Genomic DNA, 25,719 nt, shown 5'->3' with positions numbered 1-25,719 from the left:
AAACCACCACCTTCACTATGGTGATGCAACTCAAGCTTTCCACATATTCTTCTGTAAATGTTTGGGTTGAAATGCTGGCACTTGTGTTAGTTTATAATACTGTGTGCCTCTTCTAGGAAGTACAAAAAGTGTCAGTGTTGGTTCTGGCTTATCTGATGACCACAGTACCAGTTAGAAGGTTTACGTGATTTAGTATCAAACATGGGAACTTCTTTCCAACTATGCTAGGACTGAGGTCCAAACTGTAAGAGCGACAGAAAGAAAAAACTGGGGAGTACAGATTGTGAATTAGGTATCAAAAATGTGAACCTTCTAATTGAGCTAGGAACTGAGGTTCAGTAATGTGGGTAACAGAAAAGAACTGAGGAGTATAGGCACCAAGACTGTTCTTCTGACACAATGAGTTAGATCATCACGATTAGTGGCAGTAGATATGCATGCCCCTTAACACATGACATATATAAATGTCATAGCTATTTTGAGCTGGGATGACTCTTGCAGGAATCCAGAAACAGTTGTCTCCTGCAAGAGCTTCTGAACTTAAGACCATCTCATGAGTAGAGGTATTCAGAATCTAGCAATATCTCGTTCTCAAAAAACATATACTTGAATGCGAGCTACTGAATTCCCTCACTAAATTAAAAAAATTGTCACATTATATGTCTTCAAAGGAAACACCAAAATAAAAGAACAGCTGATCAATGACTGTATTTGGTCTTAAAGATCAAGTGCAAATATTTTTTTTTACCATTTCTTTTTGTTATTCTTATGCCCTTAACTTGTAAAGTGGGTTTTATTATTCTAAAGTGTATAATTTTTATGTTAGCTACTTCAGTGGACCTATATTTATAATGTTTAATTTACTGGTGTTCCTGTTACTGTATGTCATTCAACCCCACCTTCTAATGATGTATTGGAGGAGAATCAGTTACTCTTTACAGACTTTTAACAACTTATTTATCTTTAACTTGTATACGGTTAAGGACTTGTATCTTTCCTGTGAAACAAATCCTGAAACAAGCAAAGAGAACCTCACTAAAAGTAATACTGCTCGGCATGAACAATCCAAAGAAAAAAGAAAAAATAGCAGCAACCACCACTAAGAAAATGACTGTTTAATCAAGGAAAACAATAAAAACAGGAGATAAATAAAATTCTGGAGAAAACTATGATGAACGCTTTCGGGCTGTGCCCTTCATCAGATAAATTGCTCACTTTCAAAGACACTCATTTAAAGGGAATGGCAACTAATCTCTGCTCAATACTGAACCCGCCTTTTCTTGAGGGTAGATTTTAATGGAATGACATCATTGAGTCCTGGATGTTTGTGTGTTATGATTTCCACAATCCACTTAGCCTCTTCACATTCAGTAATATTCACTACATCCCCACCTCTAATACCTTTCACCACATTCCAAATAACCATAAATTTAAAATAATGTCCCTCATGGTTAGATGTGTGTCTATACAGGGCATTATGCTCATTCTGTACCCTAATAGCTGATAAACGGTTCAGTATCCTAGTCTTAAGCATGCAGTTTGTTTTCCCTACATAGTAACAACTGCACGCCTGACCGGTGGCAAGATAAACAACATTGATGGTCCTGCAATAGGCTCTGGCACTAAGATTATGTATCCTGCCTGTAATAGGATGAACAAAGTTGGTGTCCTTATTAATGTACCTACATGCTTTGCAGGACCCGCAAGGTCTAGTCCCTTTTCTGACCTCAACCTGTTGATAATCTCTCCTACCCTCATGCCTTAAATCTTTTAAATTTTTATTTCTCCTGAAGCCAAAACTGGGTTCTTCCCCCACAACCTTCCTGATCTTCTCATCAGTTAGCAAAATTTTCCAATTTGCCTGACTGTTACAAACCCCATGAATATTGTTACTGTATGTAAACATAAGTCTCACTTTGCTGCTACATATCGGCATGTTACTAACTTCCAAAGCCCTCTCTGCATTCTGTTTTAACCATGGACACATTCTACCCTTTCTAAAATCTCACAGACTGTGTGGTCTGTCGTACCTTCTGTTTACTATAACCTTTTTTATAAAATGTCCTTCCAAACGTCTAACTTCTTCCTCAAAATTATCTTATACAGTCTGGATACTCTTCCTAACTGTCCAGTGATGATATTATCAAATATAAACCTTGGATGCATGCTAACTTTTGTCAACAGGCTATTCTTCCAGCACTCTTTCCTATAAAGGGTCATCTTAAACTCCTTAAACTCCACCTCATCATAAATTACCCCGACTTCCAGAAAATCTATCTCTGTCTTGGAGAAACTCACAGAGAACTTAAGGAAGGTAGTAGTTAACTCTAGATACTTTACAAAACTCCAATAGTTCATTTTCTTACCCTCCCCATAACAAAAAAATGTCATCCACAAAATGCCTATAAAGACGTAACTTGTTCCTCCATCTGTTGTGTACCCCCAATACATAATGTCTCTACCAGTAAGACAATACCAGATTTGCATATGTATTGGCAAAGGGGGTGCCAATCGCCATCCCCTATGTCTGTCGATAGAAACTACCCACACATGTGAACACATTGTATTCCAAGAATAAAGTCAGAAGATTCACCACCAACTCTGACATATTCCCCTCCATCATATGCATTTCAGCCATTAATCGTGATACTGCATCAACACCATAACCATTGCTTATTATAGTAAATAGGCTTTTAACATCAAATTTGACCATGATGTGTTCGCCCCCCACCAGCTTCAACACATTCCCTCAATGAAGTCAGAAAATGTCCCGTGTCCCTTAATACCTCTTCCAAGGATGTTCAACACGGTTTTAATGTACATTCCAACCAAACAGATATATTTTCAGTGATCCATCCTCTCCCTGAGACTATGGATCTAAGCGGGGGATTGTGCAAATCCTTATGCCCCTTGGGTAAGGCTTTAAAAACAGGGATTGTGGGATGTTCTATCTACATAAAAATGAAACAGCTCCTCATCCATCAATGCATATGCTTTAACTGATCCTTGACCTCCTTGATGAGATTATTGATGCTGATGGGGGAGATTTGGGTAAAGGTAGAGGCGTCTGTAAGCAGTTCAGCAAGTTTACCATGATAAAAATTCTTGCTCATGACCACCACTGCCCCTCCTGTCTGCAGATTTAATAACTATCTGAGTATTATGTTGCAAATCCTTCAGAACCTCTGTCCTACAGTCATATTGTGAAATCTCCTGGTATGTCCATTCTGTAAATAAAATAAAATGTCTTGCTCACAGACCCTAATAAACGTGTGCATAGTGGAATTGAATACTGGAAGGAAAGTAGCGGGGTGTCTCAATGAGGCCTGTTGCACTTGGTTGTCATTCCCAAACATTTCTCTTAACATCACATTTCTGCCAAACATCATAATATCTAAAATGATATCACTAAAACAATCATGACTCGGGACAAATGTCAGTCCCTTATTTAATACATACATCTCATCATTGGATAAAGCATATTCAGATAAATTAAGCACAATACTATCACCAGTCACTGTGAAATCCTCCATTTCTTGGTTTCTCTGTTCTCGCTGTGTGGACATCTCCAGTCACCTTTTTTCTTCACCGGAGCCGGTAGAGAGGCAAACAAAAACCACCCATTATCCTCATCAACAAGCGGGGCCTTAGGCCAAGCCCCTAAGCACACACCAGTACAATTAACCATATTGCTCGTATCTGACCCTGATTGCACAAAGTCTAAAGTAAGCAGAGCACTGTGGCCATCTCTCTCTACCTCTTGTTGTCCACTAGCTATATGCATAATTTCTCGTCTATTTTCATTGGCACTACTCCCCTTTGTGTCTGTAACCTGATTCCTTGATGCACTGTTTGTCATGCTTCTCTCCTCCTGATGTCGAACTATTCAATGCAGGCCTCTGACGTCCCTCCTCATTGGTCTGTTCTTTAACCATGTTGTAACTGCTCAGCCTGGGCTTCCGAAAATGTATGGGCTTCCCCACAGTCTCTGATGAAGCAATAGGCTGCATGGCAGTGTTGTTCTCCTTTGGCCAGACAAAAATCTGGCCTGTCATGAAGTCATTATAGTCTCTCTGCAGTTTCTTCAGTCATTATAGTCTCTCTGCAGTTTCTTCACTTTAATCTGCTGTAACTTATGGTCAGTAGTGGAAAGGGTACAATACACATTGTGTAGTCGATTGACATACCTTTCTTCTTTAAATCCAGTTTCATGTTGCTGCTGTAAAGCCTCAACCTCTTTGCTCAATTGTTGTTCCTTTGGAGCAAAAAACTCCAGTAACAGCTGCATATAAGAGAAGTCGGTGTTGATATTAATCTGTTGCCATTTAACAAGAATTTAGCAAGAATTATCGGATAATGTTCCCCTTGTGTGGGCATTATCCCCTCGGAATGACTCCGAACTGCAGACATGCTTCAAAATGATTACGCTGCCACTGCAGCCATTTCAGTTTATTTATCTTGTAAACAAACTCCTTCAAAAGTTCTTCAAACATAGGATTATGCTATGTACTCATGGATCCTGATAACTGCTGCACAGTGGTGACATGTAAATCCAACTATAACACAGGACTTCCAGTAGAAACCAAATTTCTTTTGACCTTAGCCACCCTAACAGATGGAAACATCAATTGTGCATTGTCCTTCTACATTCTCCATAGTGTGTGAGGTTTCCGTACGTATAACCAAATTTAAAAACAAGCAAAGAGAACCTCACTAAAGGTAATGCTGCTCAGCATGAACAATCCAAAGAAAAAAGAAAAAATATTAGCAACCACCACTCGGAAAATGACTGTTTAATCAAGCAACACAATAAAAATAATAAAAACAGGAGATAAATAAAATTCTGGCAAAAACTATAATGAGTGCTTTCGGGCTGTGCCCTTCATAAGATAAATTGCTTACTTTCAAAAGCACTCATTTAAAGGGAATGGCAACCAGTCCATGCTCAATATTGAACCTGTCTTTTCTTGAGGGCAGGTTTTATTGGAATGACATCATTGAGTCCTGATGTCTATGTGCTATGAGTTCCAAAATCCACTTAGCCTCTTCACATTCAGTATCATTCACTACATCCCCACCTCTAATACCTTTTACCACATTCCAAATAACCATACATTTAAAATAATGTGCCTCATGGTTAGATATGTGTCTATACAGGGCATTATGCTCATTCTGTATCCTAATAGCTGATAAATGGTTCAGTATCCTAGTCTTAAGCATGCAGTTAGTTTTCCCTACATAGTAACAACTGCACGCTTGACAGGTGGCAAGATGAACAACACTGATGGTCCTGCAATTGGCTCTGGCACTAAAATGATGTATCCTGCCTGTAATTAGGGTTGCCAACCGTCCAGAATTCTTCCGGACTGTCCAGAATTAAGGGACACTGTCCGGAAGAATGGAAAATGCCTGTGTTATCTGGAAAAAATGGCGCACTGGGCACATTTTCTTTTAGATTAAAAAAATAAAATTTTGTTTTTAGGGGCGTTCTTCTTTAAGAATGCCCTTTGCGTCCGGGTGCAGAAGACGAAAAAGTACAGTTTTGTACCTACCATAAATGTAGATGTCCGAACAGGATAGCATCTGCAGTCATAACAAATGGGTTGTCCTGTCGTCAGGCAGCCCTTCGGTCGGCCGGATTCCGAAGTCTGGGTCCGGCTTCGGCTGATGTCGCACTTCACCCGACGTCATCTCTGCTGGTCTTCGGGTATAAAGGCATCAGCCGACGCCATTTTCCTCAGTGTTTCTTGCCCCAGATGCCAGTTGCCCTCTTGGTAAGCTAAATTTTGGATAAATGCCAATGTTTCCAAAACAGTAGAAGGCAAACACAAGAAATAACAATGTATGTACATATATACAAACAAATACACCATAAGAGACTCCCCCCCATCTAGCTATTAGGAGGGTAAATACCCTAGGAGTACCACAGAGGGAAGGAGGGTGGGTAATCCTGACTGCAGATGCTATCCTGTTCGGACATCTACATTTATGGTAGGTACAAAACTGTACTATGTCCTTCAAGGATGCATCTGCAGTCATAACAAATGGGTAGAATACCATAGCCAAACTAGGGGAGGAGGAAGAAGAATTATGGTGTAGTTAGGATCCCTTGCAGTACAGCAGTGGCAAACCCTGCTCGGGATCTAGAGTATAGAGGTAAATTATAATGCTTGGCAAATGTATGCACGGAGGTCCAAGTAGCCGCCTCAATAATGTCCTTGGTTGCCACTCCTCGTAAGAAAGCTGTGGTAGTGGCTGTAGCCTTTGTAGAATGAGGTCTTATGTTCTGTGGAATTGGTTTTCCGTGGTAGGAGTAACAGAATCTTATGCAATTTCCTATCCATTTGGAAATTGTCTGTTTGGAAATTGCTTTTCCTTCCCTTCCTGTTGCATAGGCTACTAAAAGCTGGTCAGTTTTTCTGTCACCTTTGGTTCTGTCCAGGTAGTAGCGTAACTGTCTATGTACATCGAAGGTATGCAGCAGTCTTTCCCCCCTGTTCTGTGGATTGGGAAAGAAGGTAGGTAGGTGGATTGCCTGGTTTAAAGACACTCTGGATACCACCTTAGGCATAAATGTAGGATTAGTTCTCATGGACACCCTATCTTGATGGAAGATTAGGAAGGGTTGTACTGCCATTAAGGCCTGTAGTTCAAACCCTCCTTGCTGAAGTAATTGCCAGTAGGAAAGCAGTTTTCCATGATAGGTGTTGAAGATCTGCTGTTGCTGCTGGTTCAAATGGAGGGAGTGTCAATTTTTCTAGCACAAAGTTCAAGTCCCATGCTGGTAATGGTGGTTTCCTAGGAGGTTTTACATTCTTGATCCCTCTGAGGAACTGCCTGAGTAGAGGATGCGAAAAGACAGGTGGATCGAAGCTGTATTCTGCTGAAATAGCTGATGCATGTATCTTGATGGAGGAATAGGACAGGCCTGTATGTAGAAGCTCTGCCAAGTACTCCAGGATGTTAGCAATATCTATGTTCGACACATCTTTTCCTCTTTCAGTACTCCAAATGACAAATCTTTTCCATTTTCCTGCATAGCTCCTTCTTGTTGAAGGTCTGCGGGCTTCAAGGATAATGTCTTTAACCCTTTGGGATAGGTCTGGGTTAGTTGCTGCTATATGATGTTCCAGGCAGTCAGTTGCAAGGTTTTTAGGTTTGGGTGCATGTAGTTGTTCTGAGTTAACATCAAAGGCATCAGGGGTATTGACCACATTCTCCCCTGAGACATGCTCCTCAGCAATGGATACCAGTGTTGTCTTGGCCAATTCGGAGCTATCAGGATTACCCTTGGGCGTTCCTCTTTGATTTTCAGTAGTACCTTGTGCATCAAAGGAAGAGGTGGAAATGCATATGCTGTCAGGCCTTTCCAACTGAAGGATAGAGAGTCCACCTTCCATGCAAGTGGGTGGTATGTCCTTGTGCAGAACTTTTTGAGCTGGTGATTGAGTGGGGATGCGAATAGGTCTATTTGTGGCATTCCCCATTTCTTTGTGATGGCCTTGAAGATGTCCGGGTGTAGCATCCATTCGTGAGCATCCGAGGTGGTTCTGCTTAACATGTCTGCTAGGGTGTTTTCTTTTCCCGGCACAAATATTGCCTGTAACTGGATGTTGTAGCTCAGAGCCATATTCCAAAGGTCCAGAGTCATTCTGCATAGGGGGTATGAATGAGTGCCTCCCTGTTTGTTGATGTACCACATGACTGTGGTGTTGTCTGTCCTTATCATTAAATGGCCTTCTTTGAGGAATGGTCTGAATTTCTGGATTGCTAGTTTTACTGCCAGCATTTCTTTTTGGTTTATGTGCAGGTGCAGCTGGTCTGGAGTCCACAATCCTTGTATGCATTTGTCCAACATGTGCGCCCCCCCAGCCTAGGTCTGAGGCGTCCGTTGTGATGGTTTGGCTTGCTTGAAAGTTGTGGAAGGGCAAGCCTGGGTTTGACTGGCATGCTTGAGCCCACCATAGGAACTCCTGTTTCAGGCATGGGATTAGTGGGATTTCGGTTTCTAAGCTGTGCCTGTGTTGAGACCATAAATTCTTTAGGTACCACTGTAGCTTTCTCATATGCAGTCTGGCATGTAGGACCAAGATTATGCATGATGCCATGAAGCCCAAGGCCTGCAGTACTTTTCTTGCTGTTAGTTTGTTCTGCTTTGTTAATGCCAAGAAGTAAAGAGGAGTTGTTTTGTTTTTCTGCAGTTAGGAATGCCATTTGTTTTGCTGTGTCCAATTCGCACCCAAGAATGTTCTTGTTTGGGATGGTATCAGTCTTGACTTTTGTAAATTGACTGTGTATCCCAGGGCTTGTAGTAAGCAAATGACTCTCTATAAATCTGTTGTCAGCTTGCTTTTGTTGTCCGCTTGTAACAGGCAGTCGTCCAGGTATGGATAAATTTGGATTCCCTGTAGCCTGCAGTGAGCGATTACTGATGCCAGGCATTTTGTGAATACTCTGGGCGCAGTAGATAAGCCAAAGGGCAATGCTGAGAATTGATAATGCTCTGATCCTGCAAGAAATCTGAGGTATCTTCTGCAATTTGGTCGTATGGGGACGTGCAGGTATGCCTCCTTGAGATCTAGAGTTACCAGCCAACACTCCTTGCCCAGCATGGGAAGAAGTTGCTGTAGGGTCAGCATTTTGAATTTTGGGACAATGATGTATGTGTTTAAGACGGACAGGTCGAGAATAGGTCTCCAACTTTTCTCTTTTCTTGGTACTAGGAAGAGTCTGGAGTAGAATCCTTTGCCCTGTTCTGTTATTGGTACTCTTTCCACAGCTCTTATCTTTGTTAATTGCGCTATCTGCTTTAGAGCTTCTGTTTTTTGATTTGGAGGTAGGTTTGGCATTCCTCTTTTTACTGGTAAGGTGTGGAAGTGGAACCTGTAGCCTTGGTCTATGGTTTGCAAAATCCACTTGTCTTTTGTGATATAGTGCCAATTTTTCGAAAATAAGGCTAACTTTCCGCCTAAAGGTGCTGTTATTTGCTCCCTGGTAGGCGGTGTCAGAGCCAAGTCACTGTGATTGTCCTGTTGCAGTGGCAGTGGTTGTGTCTGTGCCTCGGTTATTGCCTTGCCACTGTCGTCCTCTGTAGGCACCTCCTCTGGATTGATTTCTGCCTCTAGAGCGTCTATTCCTGCCTCTTTGAGATTTTGAGGAGTCTGGAAAGGACCAATTTCTGGCAGGCCAGTTCCTGCTAAACCTTGGGGGCTGAACCTGTAAGAAATCCTTAACTGTTTGTACAGATTTTGCCTTCTCTTCCATTTTCTTCATTACTTGCTGAGCAGGTGTACCAAATAGACTGGCCTTATCCATAGGAGCATCTAACAGCTTTGCTTTAACATGATCCGGTAAGACCTGTTCTTTCAACCATGCATGCCTTCTTATCACTGTGCCAGTCATGGCTGATCTAAATGAAGCCTCCAGTGCATCATAGCCACATTTTAAAGAATGGTTACTAACCTGCTGAATGTTATTCACCATTTCTAAAACATATTTCTTATCTAAGGAGTCATCAGTGGACAGCTTCTTAGTTAACTGATCAAGCATAAACTCTTGGTATTGGATCATATGAAACTGACAGTTTAAAGCTCTAGCTGAGAGAGTAGCAGAGGTGTAAACTTTTTCCCCATCTCTCTAAGGACCTGGATTCCCTTTCAGAAGGAATAGGGTTTTTGCTGAGGTCGAGGCTACTGCCTTAGGCCCCTGGGATATAGTCTCAGGATCTGCAAGTGGGGCCTTGTATAGGTGGTGATGAGTGTCTGGCACCCTGTAAAATCTATCTGGTTTGGCAGGGGCTGGAGGTAAAGTATCAGGAGCAGTGCAAACATCATTAAATGCATCATCCACAACAGGCAGTACTGGAGGTATAGCTAAGGGCCTATGTTGTGGTAAGTGCAGAAATGTCCTAAGCCTTTTCTTGAATCTGAGAAATCTTGTCCCTGCCATTGGAATTGTTCTCTCATGGCATGTAAGGTTTCCCCAAAGGAAAATTCCTCTGGTGGAGAGGCAGATGGAATGGATTCCTCAGCATCGGAATCTTCATAAGTAGAAAAAGGAGCCTCTGGCTGATCTGTAATGTCTGAGTCATCCGAAGAATCATCAGAGGACACTGGCTCGTGGGGCTCTGCTCTAGGTCTCTTTTCTGGGGCTGAGAGGCCCTGTCTGGGTTAGATTGGGATCCCCTAATTAAGGATATTAAATCCTCTGCCAGAGTAAGCATTTGTGAACTAGAAGTGGGCCTGTGTGAGGGGGGCTTAACAGGCACTGATTTAACAGTTTTGGCTGCTTTAGCCCTGGCAAAGGCCTTAATAGACATGGCTGCAGGAGGCCTAGCAGCACCACGTGCTGGGGTAGAGACATCCAAAGGAATGGTGTCTGATAAATCACTAGGAACCACAGTAGTAGGCAAAACTTCTGAGGCCGATTCAACTAAGGTAGCAGGAGCCTCAGTAGTAGTCATGGATTCGGCTGAAGATTGACCGGTTTTCTCGGTTTCGGCCGAAATCGAGACACTTGCGGCTTGCTTAACCGTGGTTTCGGCCGAAACCGCGGACCGCGAGTGTCGGTCTTTTTCTTTGCCTTTTTTAACAATTTGGGTAGTCGGAGGATCCGACGGCATAATGTACGCAAAATCTGAGCCGAAAAACTGTTCAGCAAACTCCGACCGACGCCTAAGCGTTCGTCGGTTGAAGGAAGCACAGGCCGAACAGGCTGCTACGTCGTGGTCTGGGCCTAAGCAAGGCAGGCAGTAAGAGTGGAAATCTTTATGAGGTATTTGTTTCCCACAAGTTAAACAGTTATTGACTTTTTCTGACATCGGCTGAGGCAAGAAAGAGTCCCCAACGGGTACTTAGCTTTAGAAGTCTTCGAAGTAGTATTCGGTAGTAGTAATCTCTGGATCTGACCGACCGGCACTTGCGAACAGCTTCTGCTTCGGGCGCCGCGTGGCAAGAAAGACTGAGGAAAATGGCGTCGGCTGATGCCTTTATACCCGAAGACCAGCAGAGATGACGTCGGGTGAAGTGTGACATCAGCCGAAGCCGGACCCACACTTTGGAATCCGGCCGACCGAAGGGCTGCCTGACGACAGGACAACCCATTTGTTATGACTGCAGATGCATCCTTGAAGGACATCAGTGTCTTTGCGACTGCTGTTTACGTCTGTCTACTGCCTTCCACGCACGCGGAATTTGCATTATAAAGAAGACGTTTGGACTGTATGCTGAAAAGCCCCAGGCAAAGCACGAGTCCGGCTGGTGTTTGCTCTTCTCTAATCTAACTGCGGCACATGCAAGTTATGTTTTTTTTTTTTTTTCCCTCAGCTTTAACCTTTAACTGAGGTAAGACTCCTCTGTTCAAAGCATACTTGTGTATTGATCTAGAAAGGCTGTGGGTGTGGGCTCCACTCCCACAGCATATAGATGGATTGCTCAAGCTCATAATGTGCTGTATTTTAATGGGGCAGGGTGCTGCAGTCCTAAGTATGTCCTCCTATGATGCCTAGTAACTATGAGCCTGTTTTCAGTTTGCCATCCATTTCCTATTGCAATATTACCAGCTTACCACTTTTTAACGTAACATAGGCAATCAATTCTTCAAGGGCAGCATGCATTGATTTGTAGATGAAACACTGAAATATAAAATTGTTTGCTAGCAGCAACTTTTCATTAGCTGCAGATCTCTTTAATGTGGAATTATTTAGATGATGTTTTACTTCTGCAGAGATTGTGCATATTGACTGATATTGGTGGATTTTAATGACAGAAGTATGAGTGGCCATTTATGGTCGAAATGTTCTGAATTGGGCAGTTTTGTCATTATTGGTTCATGTGTTTTGTTTCAATCCTTACTTGCAAAATGTTTACAACTATAAATTTAACACACAGTCTAACAAGTGGTGCTGTTACTGTCATCACATCATCACTGTCAAAAATAATAAGGCTTGTTGAGGGCAATGTGTGTGTGTTTGTGTGTGTCTAAAAGTTGCAAGTTGAACGTTAGCCATATGATTTTCATTCACTTATCAATGAGAAATCAGAAGTGTACAGAAAAGTATCTACCATTTTTTGAGGGGTAGTTGATATATGAAAAGAGCACCTATAGCATTACTTCTGCCTGATTACTGATGAGGCTTGCTGGGCAGCAGTGTCTGTCAAAGAGCAATATGGCTATCTTATTTATTTGAAGACTTCACTGTCGCATCTGATGTACCCTCTCTAAAGGGGCATGCATAGTCATCTGGGACAGTATGTATGTGGTGTTTTGTACTCAAGTACCCTATTAGAACTCTCTGGATTTTTAGTGTGAATTGGTTTAAGGGAACTAACATATGGCCATTTTCAAACAGTTAACACATCCAACATTTTAGAGGATTACGTTGCCACAGCCTGGCAATATACCCAGTTTTTACTTGGGGGTAGGTGACCATTACCCACAAGGCAGTACAAAAGTCATATTCATAATATATATGTGCACTAAGTTCTTATTAGACCAGAAGTAAAAAAATAATTTTCTTTCACCATTTAAGACAACATTTCTGTTACTGCATACAGGGTGTGTATGAGAGCACTGGACTCTATCTACCAATGCAAACATTGTTCTGACATGTACTTTAGAGCTGAAATGCATTCAAATACTTGGAGTTGGAATGGCATTAATAAGTGTGTCTCCCCAAAATTCTATTTCCTGATTTTTTTTTTTTACTGTAAACTTCTTTAGACCACCTGGCAGAAGGCCAAAGTATCTGTTTTCTGACCGTGAGTATTTAACATCTGCACACAAGGCCAGGTGAGACTAATGTTCAAAATATATTTGCAAAAAGTCCTTATTTTTCCAGGAGTAATTTTTTATATCATCATCCAAGAGTATATCATTACTCTTACTAGTAAATCCAATGTTTCAGAAAGCTTGTGTTGCTGCAGTTTGGCACTGGTTGTTTACAGACCTCATAAGAGGAATACAGATCTGCACAGTACAAAGTGTATTTTTGCTGCAAGTCATTTCTACCAAGTATGTAATGGTTCAGATGATGGGCAGTCTAACAAAAAAGTGCTTTTAATATCTATGATCATATTACAGCCTGAAATGTTTGCTTATCTCCATCACTAGGCTGCAGCTTATTCAGGCCTCTCAGTTGTGGGCTTCTGGGAATTTTAGTTAGTTTTTGCAAAGATGTTAAACATTTCTGCCTGGATTAATTGACTTATTCCAAATTGTAAATGATGATATTATGACTGACTTACTCAAACCCATAACTTACTGAGGAAGGCTTCATAAACCACTTTCAGAAGAGACCATGATATAGGCTAAAGCAATGGATGGTTTCAAATGTCATGCTGTGCTAATCTCATCACTGATGCTACTGGATAATACAACAACCAGGTTCAGCGCTACCTTTACTTGTATTTTTGCATGAAATTTCTATGCTGCTGTCATTGTTAATTCATCTCGTACTGACACTATACAGCTTCTATCAGTTATAGGCTTCTATTATGGTAGCAAATAGCTTAAAAATGCTACGTTTTTTAAATGAGTAAGTGCTCCTCTTGCCCTCTGTCCCTTCCTGCCCTTCAGCAGCTTCTGGCACCCATATTAATTCCTTCCTTACACTGGGGCAGTTCTATATAACTTGACATTATTATAATTAGAGCAATTCTGCTATTTAAGTATTCAGTAATATGCCAGTTTTGTTTCATTAGAGATTCTACATGAGCATGAGCGTACCAGTCTTAAAGCTGTGATGGCTACTAATTCATGTCTGCTAGCTGTTGGTGAATCAAAGAACTTTTGCATGGCTTTAAAAATGTGTGCAAGGGAACTATGATTTGAAAAAACCCAAAGGTAAACTTAATCCACCACTGGCCAGATGCATTTTCTTTGAATGTAGGTTTCAATGCTGTTTCAGTGAATGTGAGTTTTAAAGGCAAATAAGTATTAAACCTATGTCTGTTTATGAGAGACTGTATTGCTTGTTTAGCAAATGTCTATTAGTGTTTGTGCTACAAAATTCGAAATAAAAGTTTTACATTAAATCCAAATATCTGTAATCATTGTAGAAGTGAGGCAGAAAACAGTATGCACACACAGTTTTGAACACTATTTATGGCAACTAGGGAGAAATGGAGAGATAGCCAAGTAATGGAACACCGGAATGGCTGCATGTGTGTGTGTGTGTGTGTGGGGGGTGTACCGCATGCATGGGGGGGGGGGGGGACCGCATTTTGCTTTCATGTACATTTCCAGAATTTTTGACATGAAAAGTTGGCAACCCTACCTGTAATAGGATGAACAAAGCTGGTGTCCTTATTAATGTACCTACATGCCTTGTAGGACCTGCAAGGTCTAGCCCCTTTTCTGACCTCAACCTGTTGATAACCTCTTCTAGCCTTATGACTTAATAAATATTTTAAAATTTTATTTCTCCTGAAGCCAAAACTGGGTTCTTCCCCCACAACCTTCCTGATGGCTTAAGACTAGGATACTGAACCATTTATCAGCTATTAAGGATACAGAATGAGCATAATGCCCTGTATAGACACATATCTAACCATGCGGGACATTATTTTAAATTTATGGTTATTTGGAATATGGTGAAAGGTATTAGAGGTGGGGATGTAGTGAATATTACTGAATGTGAAGAGTCTAAGTGGATTGTGAAACTCATAGTACACAGACATCCAGGACTCAATGATGTCATTCCATTAAAACCTGCCCTAAAACAAAGGCAGGGTTCAATATTGAGCATGGATTGGTTGCCATTCCCTTTAAATGAGTGTTTTTGAAAGTGAGAAATTTATCTGATGAAGGGCACAGCCCAAAAGCGATCATAGTTTTCGCCAGAATTTTATTTATCTCCTGTTTTTATTGTGTTGCTTGATTAAACAGTCATGTTCATGTTGATGGTTGCTGCTATTTTTTTCTTTTTTCTTTCCTGTGAAACAGTTGGAGGAGGATTTGCTTGACGCATTACTACCCTCGCCCCCCAAGTAGGAGCCTTCCAGGGTGCTTTTCCATAAGACAATGAAGTTACACAGAGCAGGTCTTTCACATTCTTTCTCCACCTCTTTTTGCAGAATTCTTCTCCATTCTTCCTTATAGATTCTTTAAGGCCTCTGCCTTTTTTTTTTTTTTAAGAATCTTCTAAAGACTATTATATCAGCAGGCTCATTTGAATATGGCACAAAACCTAAAGACCAGAGTTCCATCTTCAGATGAAAAAAAAAAGATAGCACATACTTCACAGGGTATTTGTAATATTACAGGTACATGTTCACACATTAGCTAGGACGGCATCCACTGACAGAAGTTAACCTGTAATGTAAAACTATCATGTTTTCTTACAAAGTAAGAATATGGAAAAGACTGTCTACTTATATGTTGGAATGCCAGGTGAAAGTAGCTCACAAAGTACTTGAAAAAAAGACAACACACAATTCCCAACATATCCAAAGCAATGAGAAGTACTAAAAATAAATGACATAATGCCATATTTATACACTAAGTACCAACCTGTGACTTACACACACAGTGCATCTTTGTTAAGGGGGTTGGGTGTGAGCAAGAATGCTGGGGGGGACAAACAAAAAACAAACAGTGAAATGATTAACCCTCAAGTCCAAGTGTTATACTGCTGCAAAAATTAAAACAGCAGGAAACAGCATATGCAGAAAGCAGAATGGATACAAAGAAACACAAAGACTGTTCTTACAAAAACAAGTTAAAAAATGCTAGCATAACTGGTAATCTTAAAACAGTTATTCAGTCTTGCACATACCTTAACAAACCACGAATGGTATAACCTATCCCAGAGTTCCAGTACTTGTTTTTCAATGACAGCAGTGTTGTTTACTTTATCTCCTAAGATCTTATGAAGCTGTAATAAGAATATAATTGCTGATTAAACTAATTGCTGAAGCACACACACACAAAAATCAGACTGATAAATATGCATTATAAGAAAAAAATATTTACAATAACCGAATTGCCCACAAACACCTATTTTACATTGATCTGGGTAAAAGTAGTTAAGGTGGACACAATAAAATTTTCAGCCAGAATATTTAGGCATGTTAAGCTCTAGTCCTTTTCTCCATTGGTTCTCCACTGAGATACCTTCAATAATGAGTGTGCATATCCTCCCTGTATCTGCACTGTTTTTTCGCATACTGCTTCAGTTTATTCCTTCACCTCAAATATACGCTGCAGGTAACTGCTGATCCTCCCTACTGCCAATAGGCATGCCTATAATTGTGGTGTGCTCATCCTGCAAAAGACTGTCATCCCTCTATATTTAATTTCTCTCCCCTGTGCCCATTAAGTGCTAGGATACACTCTGACTCACCCGTGACGTCTAATGGAATAAAGCAGATAACAGAGAAGGTAGGATTATATTTCCTCTGTTTGTGAATGATATTATCAGCATGTAACTGCCTAATAATATATATTATGGGTTTAACCAAATATGCCACTCAGTTTAGAAACTGAAAAAAAAATGTATCTTTTATGGAGGCTGCTGGTTTAAATATGTTTCGCAGAATGCACTTCCAATAACAGCATTTTCTTACTTCTGTGAGTTTACTTAGAAGGCTTTAAACAATGCACAGCCAGCAATGAGGTCCATTATGGTTCAACTCCCCTTAATCAAAAGTTATGAGCAAAATAAATGCTAAAGTTTTTGGGTTTTATTTGTTCATTTGACCTTTTCTATCCAGAACAAACCACACACTGTTGTTTTATTTTTAGATCACTACAGGGTTTGTTGCACTCCAGCAATCCCTTTGACTAGCCAGCATACTCCTTTGGGGAATATAAGAACTCAGCATTTTAAAGACACTGTCCAATGTAAAGAGAGACAGATGCGGTCATTCACATTCTGCTGTAGCTGCAACATCAACCATTTTTTGCTTTTTTCTTTTTTGGTTCTGTAATTCATTGACCACTAACACACACTTATTATCGCCATTCACTCCTTCAACCTCCCTTACAACCTTTCATGCAAAGGAAAATCCTGACAGAGTTCTGCTTAACCTCACAGGTGGGTGGGCTCTCCACCTCAAGGGAAAGAATGACCTCATGGCCTACATCCTCGAAGGTGGCCCGTTTCCCTCTCTAAGTACATCCTAGTGACTGAAGGGGAATTGGCTGAATCCTGCTTAACACTGCATGTGGGACATTCACTCATGAGGGAGACAACAGCCTAGCGGACTATGACCTCCAAGACTGCCACCTCCAGAAGGACAAGCGGTGAATCAAGGAGCAAATGTCATACCGAAAGCCTTGAATTTTTATGGGATAGTATTCTCTAACTGGGTCAAAAGAGTGTAATGCAGCCATCATCTTCCATGCCAGCTCACTCATGCCCTTCCAGCTACATATGTAGCCTGCTATCCCGTAAGGGAGCACATTCCACTCACCACCAGAGTGTGTTCCTGTCTGCCAAGTCCCTCCTTCCCTCCCTCCAGGCTAGGCAATCCCATACTCCCTGCTTCACCTACAAGAACTTAAGCTGTTAAACTCAAGTCACCTGAGCCATAGTCAGGACATCATGCCTCTATGTCACCAACAAAGCTACATCAACAGTTCTTGTTTGTAACTATTTGATATAATGTTTGGAAGCTTAAACGGTTTGGTTGTTGGGTTTATTTTCTTTTGTCCATCATACAGATAAGCTCCTATACTCAAACAAAATGGCATGCAACCAGAAAGAACTTGAAACTACAACAATTTTTTCTTTTTTTTAATCAGTTTTGAGACAGATAGTACTAACTTCAATCACTGGCTGCCTCCATAGTCCCGATTCCTAAAACTGCCATCTTGCCATCTTTTTAGTGCGACCTACACTGCAAGGGGTTTCCTGGCTGGGACAGCAACTGAACAAGGATTCCTCCTTCTTCAAGCATATTCTTACTGGGTATGAAGCCTGCCAGGAAAGTAAGGAAAGATGAGATAGGCAAGAGCCATCCTGCTATGGTTCACTGTGTTTTCCCCCTAGCCCTAATGCCCCCCCCCCAGTCAAAATGCCCCTCTTCTCATGCTGACATCATGTGAAGTTGGGTAATAGGAAGTAGCCTTAAAATTGGTGCCCTACCTTGGGGCCATAGGGCAGTTACACCTTCTCAGTCCTCCCAATCTCTCAAACTTGCATCTTCTCTCCATGCTCCAGCATCTGCCAGAGCTTCATTAGAAAAACTCAGCACACCCCATGAAAGGCACATCCATTTTCTCTGTTCACACCATCAGAGTGCCTTACTTGTTAATCAAACATTGTTCACCTGGGCCATAAACAAGGTTTCACCTTTTACACCACTGTTGCAGGCTCGTGACACTTCAACCAGATGTAATGATAATTCTTTACCTTATCCTTTTATTCAAATGTTACAGAGGCCATTTGAGAATTAAGGTAGGTCACAGCAATACTTAGAGAAACTCTTCAAAAGACTTTAGTCCCCAGATGAGCACTATTTAGCTTCAATATAAGCATAAGGTAAATTCCCTTTTAATAAGGACAACCACTTCTCCACAGTCTTTACATTGCATACCATTCACTGGACAATCATGGTGATATGATGCCCAGAAAATGTGTTGTGTGGAAAAGCATGGTTTAAAATATATGATCTTTACAAGAAATATATTGATGATGACAGCTACTACAGTACATAACTAGTACCCAACATATTTGCACCAAGCAATCTAATATATTAATATTACTTATAGCCTTTTTTGTGAGTATGAAACTTCCAGAATGCAGTTTGTGAAAAGTTTGTTTCTTTTCCGTGAAGGACCATTTCTAGCTCCATTTTATTCTTTAGATTATATAGATTATTACTTTATCATTTTAGTTTCTACACTGACCCTTCTTACAGTACAACTGTCATGCAAGTTCCTGACAATGCTGTTAAAGAAGTCTGTATAGATGATTTCATGATTAGCACCATAAATTTATCAATGAATTTCACATAAAGTCTTTCCATCATAGTCACAGCTCAAATGACACTTGGAAACATATGGTGAACAAGCTGTAATTCTAACTTCATTCTTATGCAGACATAAGACAAGTGGACATTTAAGCTTGCATTTTCACTTTTCTAAATGGATGACAGGTCACAAACTTGTTCAGTCAGGTGTGCCATTCCAATTTATTGCTGTGATTGGTGGCAGATGACTAACTGGCATAGGATATGTGCTATTAGGATGTTATTACATTCACCCTCTAAAATAAATGAGGTTTAAGTCACAAACTCTGACACTGATCTAAGTCCTGAATGATAGATAGTACAGTGTTCCAAGATCTCTTTCCCAAGGAAGAATCCCCAAATGGGCAGATGAAGGGGTGGGGAAGTTCTCATAAGTTTGGCCTAGCTTTTACAGTTCAGGACCCCCCCTCCCGTGTGGCGTAAACCTAGTTTCTTCTATTTCCAAGCGTGCCATTATAATACAGATCCATGTCCAATCCATTTTAGAGCTTTTCTGCTCAGAACTCATGGAAAGATGGCCTTGACATGAGGATTTAAAACAAGTTATGGCAAAGTTGTGTATCCTGCGACAAGCAGCATATACTTCATCATCCAGGAAATTAAAAAGGTTATGAGAAAAGAGGGAAGTACAACCCCCCCCCCCAACCACTGCCCACAGCAGGCAAATCCAAAGTAGGAACTCAGAAAAAGGTGGAGGAGGACAAATATGATAAATGAGATATGGGTACCTCAGCCCAAAAGGATGTAATGGCATTTAGAGAAACAGAGGAGTAGGTAGAAGGGAGTACTGCAACAGTGATCTATTTGACCATCTACTACTATGGCAAGTTAGATACACAACTACACTATGTTCTTTGCTTAGATTACTGTTGCAGTAAATTACCATTGCTTTATGGTGCATTGACAGAGCGGCTGAGGTTCAACATGTCTTATAAAATTGTCCTAGCAATGCCCATTCTAGTCTAGAATTAATGTCCAGCCTCTAGTGCTTGGAAAAGATGTGAACTGATGTTCAGCTATCAGCTCCCAGAACAGTTTGAGAGTTAAGTCCTTTTAAGAATATCGCAGTGGTCACACTACCCATGGGGCTATGACCCTTACAGCAATTTCCCTAAGTATGAGTAGAAGAATTGTATTTACTGAAAGAACCATGCAGATATAGTTAGACTGATTACTGGTTCACCCTTCTTTTTATCAAAAAGATTAATAGTTGATTTAATATTCTTACCTCCCTGGATATGTGTAGATAATACATAAGACGATTGCGAATATCTAGCATATGTACAATTCTTTCAGCCCACTTTTGAGGGTTTGGAAGACGGCTGGTAGTTGAATGGTCTGATTATGGGTGGACTCGGTCACTACTTCAGGCGTAAAAAAATGTTGGTTCCATGGCTCACTCTATCCTTGTGAAAGACTAGGAAAGACTCCTTGCACATTGACGTCTGCAGTTCAGATACTCCCCTAGCAGATTTGACGGCTACCAGCACAGCAGCTTTTTAGGTTAAAAATGTAATGGTTACAGATGCAACTGGTTCAAAGGGAGTCTGGGTATCAAGCATCTCTCTAGTCTTTTCTTCTAGGTTTTTCCAGCCAGTCATTTGGAACTTGATCATATATGCCTGGCAATTTAATAGCTCTGCAGGCTGCAGTAACAGATTTGCAAGACATTTTCCCCAGTTGGGCCAAGGTCTTGCTTTTCTTATCACTGGGAAAGGTGTTAGGAGCAGGAACCAACTTGGACCATTTTGTCTGGCTCCATGGACACTACTGCTGGATCCACCACTGGATAATATACAAGTATTTGTGAGCATCTCTCACCCTGCAGAAATATTCTAGATTTTTAGGAGTAGGGGCTGAGAGTCAGGTCTGTAAGGCTACCAAGAAAGCAACTTCCAGTTTTCCTACAATAATAGGAAGGCTCTCAGGTTTTGATGCAAATAGGTCCTGTAAATTAAAATATCTTTCATGAGCCTCATAAGCTTCTCTACCTTCCCATATGAAGAAATCCTTCATCCTGGTAACGGGTCCTCCAAAAGAGTTCTACTCAGAGGGGGGGGGGGATGACTGGTGATAATGCCCTTAGTGTAAGAATCATATTCGAGATGAAAGGACACCTGAAAGCAATAATCAGTTTTCTCTTCTTCACTTTCTTGCAAGTCCTCAGCATGAGAAGGAAAGTGTTCCCCTCTTCCTTTGGGGGATATGTTAAGCTGTCTGGGTCTTTCTCTTTGCTGCACCCAACCTTGAAGTCCTAGGCTCAATGCAGGAAGGCCAGAGTTCCATGCCACGCCCTTTAACCTCCCCCTGATAAAACTAGCAGAGATTCCATCTTCCCCTTGGATATAACCACTCAGGCCTCAACTGCATGTATCTGGGTCAAGTGTCTGAGGAACAGAGCTTCAGGGGATCTCTCCTGATGGACTTGCCCAGTTCTTCAACTACTGCAGCCCCCAAATGGGTATCATCAGATGATTGTGGATGTAGGTATCCAATCTGGAGACTGCAAAAGCACATTGCCTGAACTGGCACACTTAGAACAGCCAGGAAAATTGGGTGCTTGCAATACATCGCCTGTATCCCTTTCTGTCTTCTCCCTTCATTTTTACTTCCTGAGAGGGAAGTCAGAGAAGAATGATGAACTGGCTGCTGTTGTTGATGTGGCTAAGGCCTGAAGTCTCTTCTGCTCCAGGTATTTGGAAAAGGAGCAATTTCTACTCCACAAAGCCTTGGAGATGAAGTCCTGGCAGATGCTACAGTGTTAGCAGTTGTGCTCCATTCCAAGGGAAAAATCAAAACAACTAAGTTAGCCCTTATGAGGGATTTGCCTACCACAGCCATATCTCTTTTTTTGGTGCTAAACATGTGGAAAAACTGGGGAAAAAAAACAACATAAAATGATATGTACTCAACAACAGTACAAGAGAAACAAAGGATTCTCAAATAGAATATTTACATGTTCCTGAGCTCAGAAGCTGGTTGACCATGTGGTGGAAAAGTCACACAGCTCATTATGCTGATAAATGTTCATTTGCACTTATGAAATGTGGCACGAAATTTCTAAAATAGCACAGGTGGGCTCCCATCATGTAATGGCACATCTGGAGGAACCAGGAGGCCAGATATACACAATGCAAAACGGGAGGGAACCTGAGCACTAGAATTCAGGTAAAATGTATGGGGACATCTAGAGGTCAAGTTCCGGTACCACGGACTACTGCAACAGTGATCTAAATTAACAACTTCCCTCATTACTCCAGGTAAATTAGATGAACTTGACCTTAGAGGAGAACTGTTAGAGAGTCCTCAGTCATAAGTTCTACCATTCAGTTCTGACCAGAAGTCTTAAGAGGCCACCTCCTATCTAACCACATGATTAGGGATGTCTAGTACCAACAGCTTATGGTAGCACCTCTCCCAAAGGTAGCGGCTTCTGAAGCATCTCTCACTGATCCTTTACTTTCTGTCCCAATAAATGACAGGTGCAAACTTGAGCTCTCTGGAGGTAATAAGTGTACCTTGGGGAAAATATGTTTATCTTTTCCTGTGCCAATGAGCCCTTAACCAACAACTGTTTTGCTTGATATAGCTAAATATAAATAAGATGGATATGAATAACACATTTAAAATAATAAAAACAAACACAGACTGTGCCTCATGTCAGGGCTAGCCACTCAACAGTGAAAAATTTGCTCCAAGTCATTCTCTCACATTAACTGTCACCAAAACCAGGCATAAATATTTGCCAGAGATAAGACATTGAGACCCCAGCCTATTCCAACCTACACCAGGAACCCATGCTAATGGTAGGTGGGGCCTAGATGCCCCTAACTGCCAGCAGATCATGGTCAATATGCTACTGCTCAGGTAATGTCCATTTGCCCTCTTCGGGTTGTCTGGGAGAGTTCTGTTGAGAAGATGCATGTCACACTGGCATAATGATTTAGGTCTCGGTCTGCAAAATACAAGGAATAGGTTTATTTCCTGATATCCAGCAAATGCCTGCATGGAGTCTGCATGATCTCTCCATGTCTCTGTGGGGATTTCCCACCTTCAAAAACATGCTGGGTATTTTCATGACAAACATACCCAAAAACTGAATGGAGTCATGGGTAGCAGCACAGACTTTAGATGGTGCTTATTGGGGGAAGAGTTATGTACACCAACTGCTTTAGTAGTATACACTATCCTCTAGACAGGGGAATACATATAACAGATTGTACTCTATGTCAGGGCTAGCCACCTACCAATGTAAAAACTGTTTCTAGGCGAGTCTGTCACATTGAGTAATGTCGCAAAAAATGGGCATGGATTTTTGCCAAAGATAAGTAAGCAAAGGATCCAGTCTATTCTGACCTTCTCCAGGAACTCATGCTAATGTTGGGAGGGTGCAAGATGCCCTTTTTGGCCAGAAGCCCAGGATGAATAAGTTACTGCCTGGCTGCTGTCCAGTTTGCCAGCTTGGGCTGTCCAAGATACTGTTACATCATAAATCTGTTGCTCAACAAGAAGCACTCTTACATCTGGTTCTTGAGGATAAGAAGTCTGTAGGTTCTGTTCCCCATCCAGGTGCCCGGATTATTTTTCCACTGCTGACAATGCAGTGCAGCACATGGGGGTCCTGCACTCCTGTGAGTGTCATCCTTCTGATGATACAGTAAACCGAGGTATCGTTCATAGGATGTTAATAGGCTACTGACCCCAAGGGTCTTTACAAGTCTAGCAAGTAAATCCCAATATAATACATATACAATAATACATATAATGCAATAGTCTTTATGGTTTTGGTCTACTTTTATAGCACTTGCTTTCATTCCTTCTGATTTTGTTTTTTCTTGGAATCTGCCTTGTCGCTCATTTTATCTGGCACCATGGCTACAGGAGGTGGTGACGTCAGTGATATGAGAAAGCTGATTGGTCAGCTTACTCAACTTGTGGATTTGTTAATGCCCCTTTGTACAACTTTGGTCTCCAATGCAACTGTCAATCAAATTCCTGGCAACCAGGAGGCAGGAACTTCCGTTATTCACGGTGCACGGAGTAAACAAAACACTTCAAAACCTCTTGGTGTTACTTCATCAAATACTGAAGGAACTAATGGAGATTTTGACCCTCGAAGAACAGCAGTGGCCTTAGGATAAGGCAAGGGCTATGCAGGAATGAGAGAAAGAAATTAAAATGATGATGGCCGCCCTAATCCAGGTGACTGTACAAACAAATTTAATTTTCATGTTGGTTCACCCATTGCTTTAAATGACTGTCTTATGAAGCCTGTACAAGTGTTTAACAGTAGGTCCAATGACCTATATGCTACAAATGAATGTGTGGACAATATGAGTTACACAGACAATGTGAAGGCCTTGGAAAATACCATGCTGAAATGTAAGAGTTTAAACACTGATATCACATATTTGAAAGAATGTGTTGAAAAGGGGATTGTACCAAAAGGGCTTAGAGTTTGAAAATATCCAAACAATGTATGGGAGGGCTCAGACTTTCACAGGAACTTTTGGCTATTTTTGACAACAGTGGTCTTGAGATTTTAAGAGCATTAGTGAGAAACAATGAAAAAATTATGGAACAGTTGTTCAAACAAACAGAAGTGATTAATCAAAAAATTGTCAATGACTTGTTATTCTCTGTGGAAGAATATAAAAAAAGTATTTTGAGGCTAGAGAATATATGGATTAAAAAATGTACTGTTATTCAAATGAAACAGCAGCCTATGGTTAAGCCAAAACTATAACCAGTAAAATGAAAGGAAAAAAACATCCAGGGAAAACCAAGCATTCTGTTGTGCTTTTATTCCAACTTGCAGAAAGTACAGTTTTGTACCTACCATAAATGTAGATGTTCGAGTGCTCATACAGCTGCAGTCATTACAGATGGGTTATCCTGCTGTCAGGCGGGTCCTCAGTCGGCCGAATTACAAAGTCTAGGTCCGGCGTCGGTTGTCGTCGCTTCTTCCCTGACATCAGTGCGGCAGGGGTACAAAAGAGGCAGCCGATGCCATTTTCTTCAGTTTTTCTAGCCCCAGATGTCAGGTGCCCCCAGAAGGAAGGCAAAACATAATGTTATGCAAACATGCAATATAGAAAAATCAAAAAACAGTAGTTGCAAGCAAATACACCATAAAAGAATACCCCAAATAGGTTGCATGATAAGGTATTTGTCATAAAGCCTGTCCTAAGAGGGGACGGAGGGGGGGTAACCTGGACTGCAGCTGTATGAGCACTCGAACATCTACATTTATGGTAGGTACAAAACTGTACTATATTCATCGTGCATACAGCTGTCTTTACAGATGGGAAGAATCCCAAAGCTAAGTAAGGGTGGTAGGCAGTAAGTGGAACTAGGAGGAACGAGGATGCCCTGCAAGACTGCTGTGGCAAAACCCGCTCTAGATTTAGAGTATAGTGGAAGGTGATGGTGCTTGGAGAAAGTGTGCACTGAACTCCAAGTGGCTGCTTCCAAAATGTCCTTGGTAGGGACCCCCCTGAGGAAAGCTGCAGAGATAGCTGTGGCCCTGGTGGAGTGGGATCTGATGCATGCAGGCACAGTTTTTCCATGAAATGAGTAACAAAAGCGTATGCAGTGGGCTATCCATTTTGAAATTGTCTGTTTGGAAATGGCCTTTCCTTGAGCACCTGTAGCATAGGACACAAAGAGTTGCTTGGATTTCCTGAATGGCTTTGTCCTGTCCAAATAATAACCAAGTTGTCTGTGAATGTCCAAGGAATGCAGT

General features: G+C 41.2%; 1 protein-coding gene across 1 annotated transcript in view; it reads right to left on the bottom strand.

Moving 5' to 3' along the window:
* Positions 1-25,719, bottom strand: part of TMEM245 (transmembrane protein 245) — a 1,232,464-nt gene that overhangs the window by 527,845 nt on the left and 678,900 nt on the right. The window contains exon 11 of the mRNA XM_044065650.1: positions 15,776-15,874. Within this exon, the coding sequence (XP_043921585.1) occupies positions 15,776-15,874 (99 nt within the window). The remainder of the gene's footprint in view (positions 1-15,775; positions 15,875-25,719) is intronic.

Source organism: Protopterus annectens, chromosome 3.part0 (genome assembly GCF_019279795.1).
Source record: "Protopterus annectens isolate FY-2018-M chromosome 3.part0, PAN1.0, whole genome shotgun sequence".
NCBI classification, from domain to species: Eukaryota; Metazoa; Chordata; order Ceratodontiformes; family Protopteridae; genus Protopterus; species Protopterus annectens.
The sequence above is the reverse complement of the archived record's forward strand: the minus strand, read 5'-3'. Positions and strand labels throughout refer to the sequence as shown.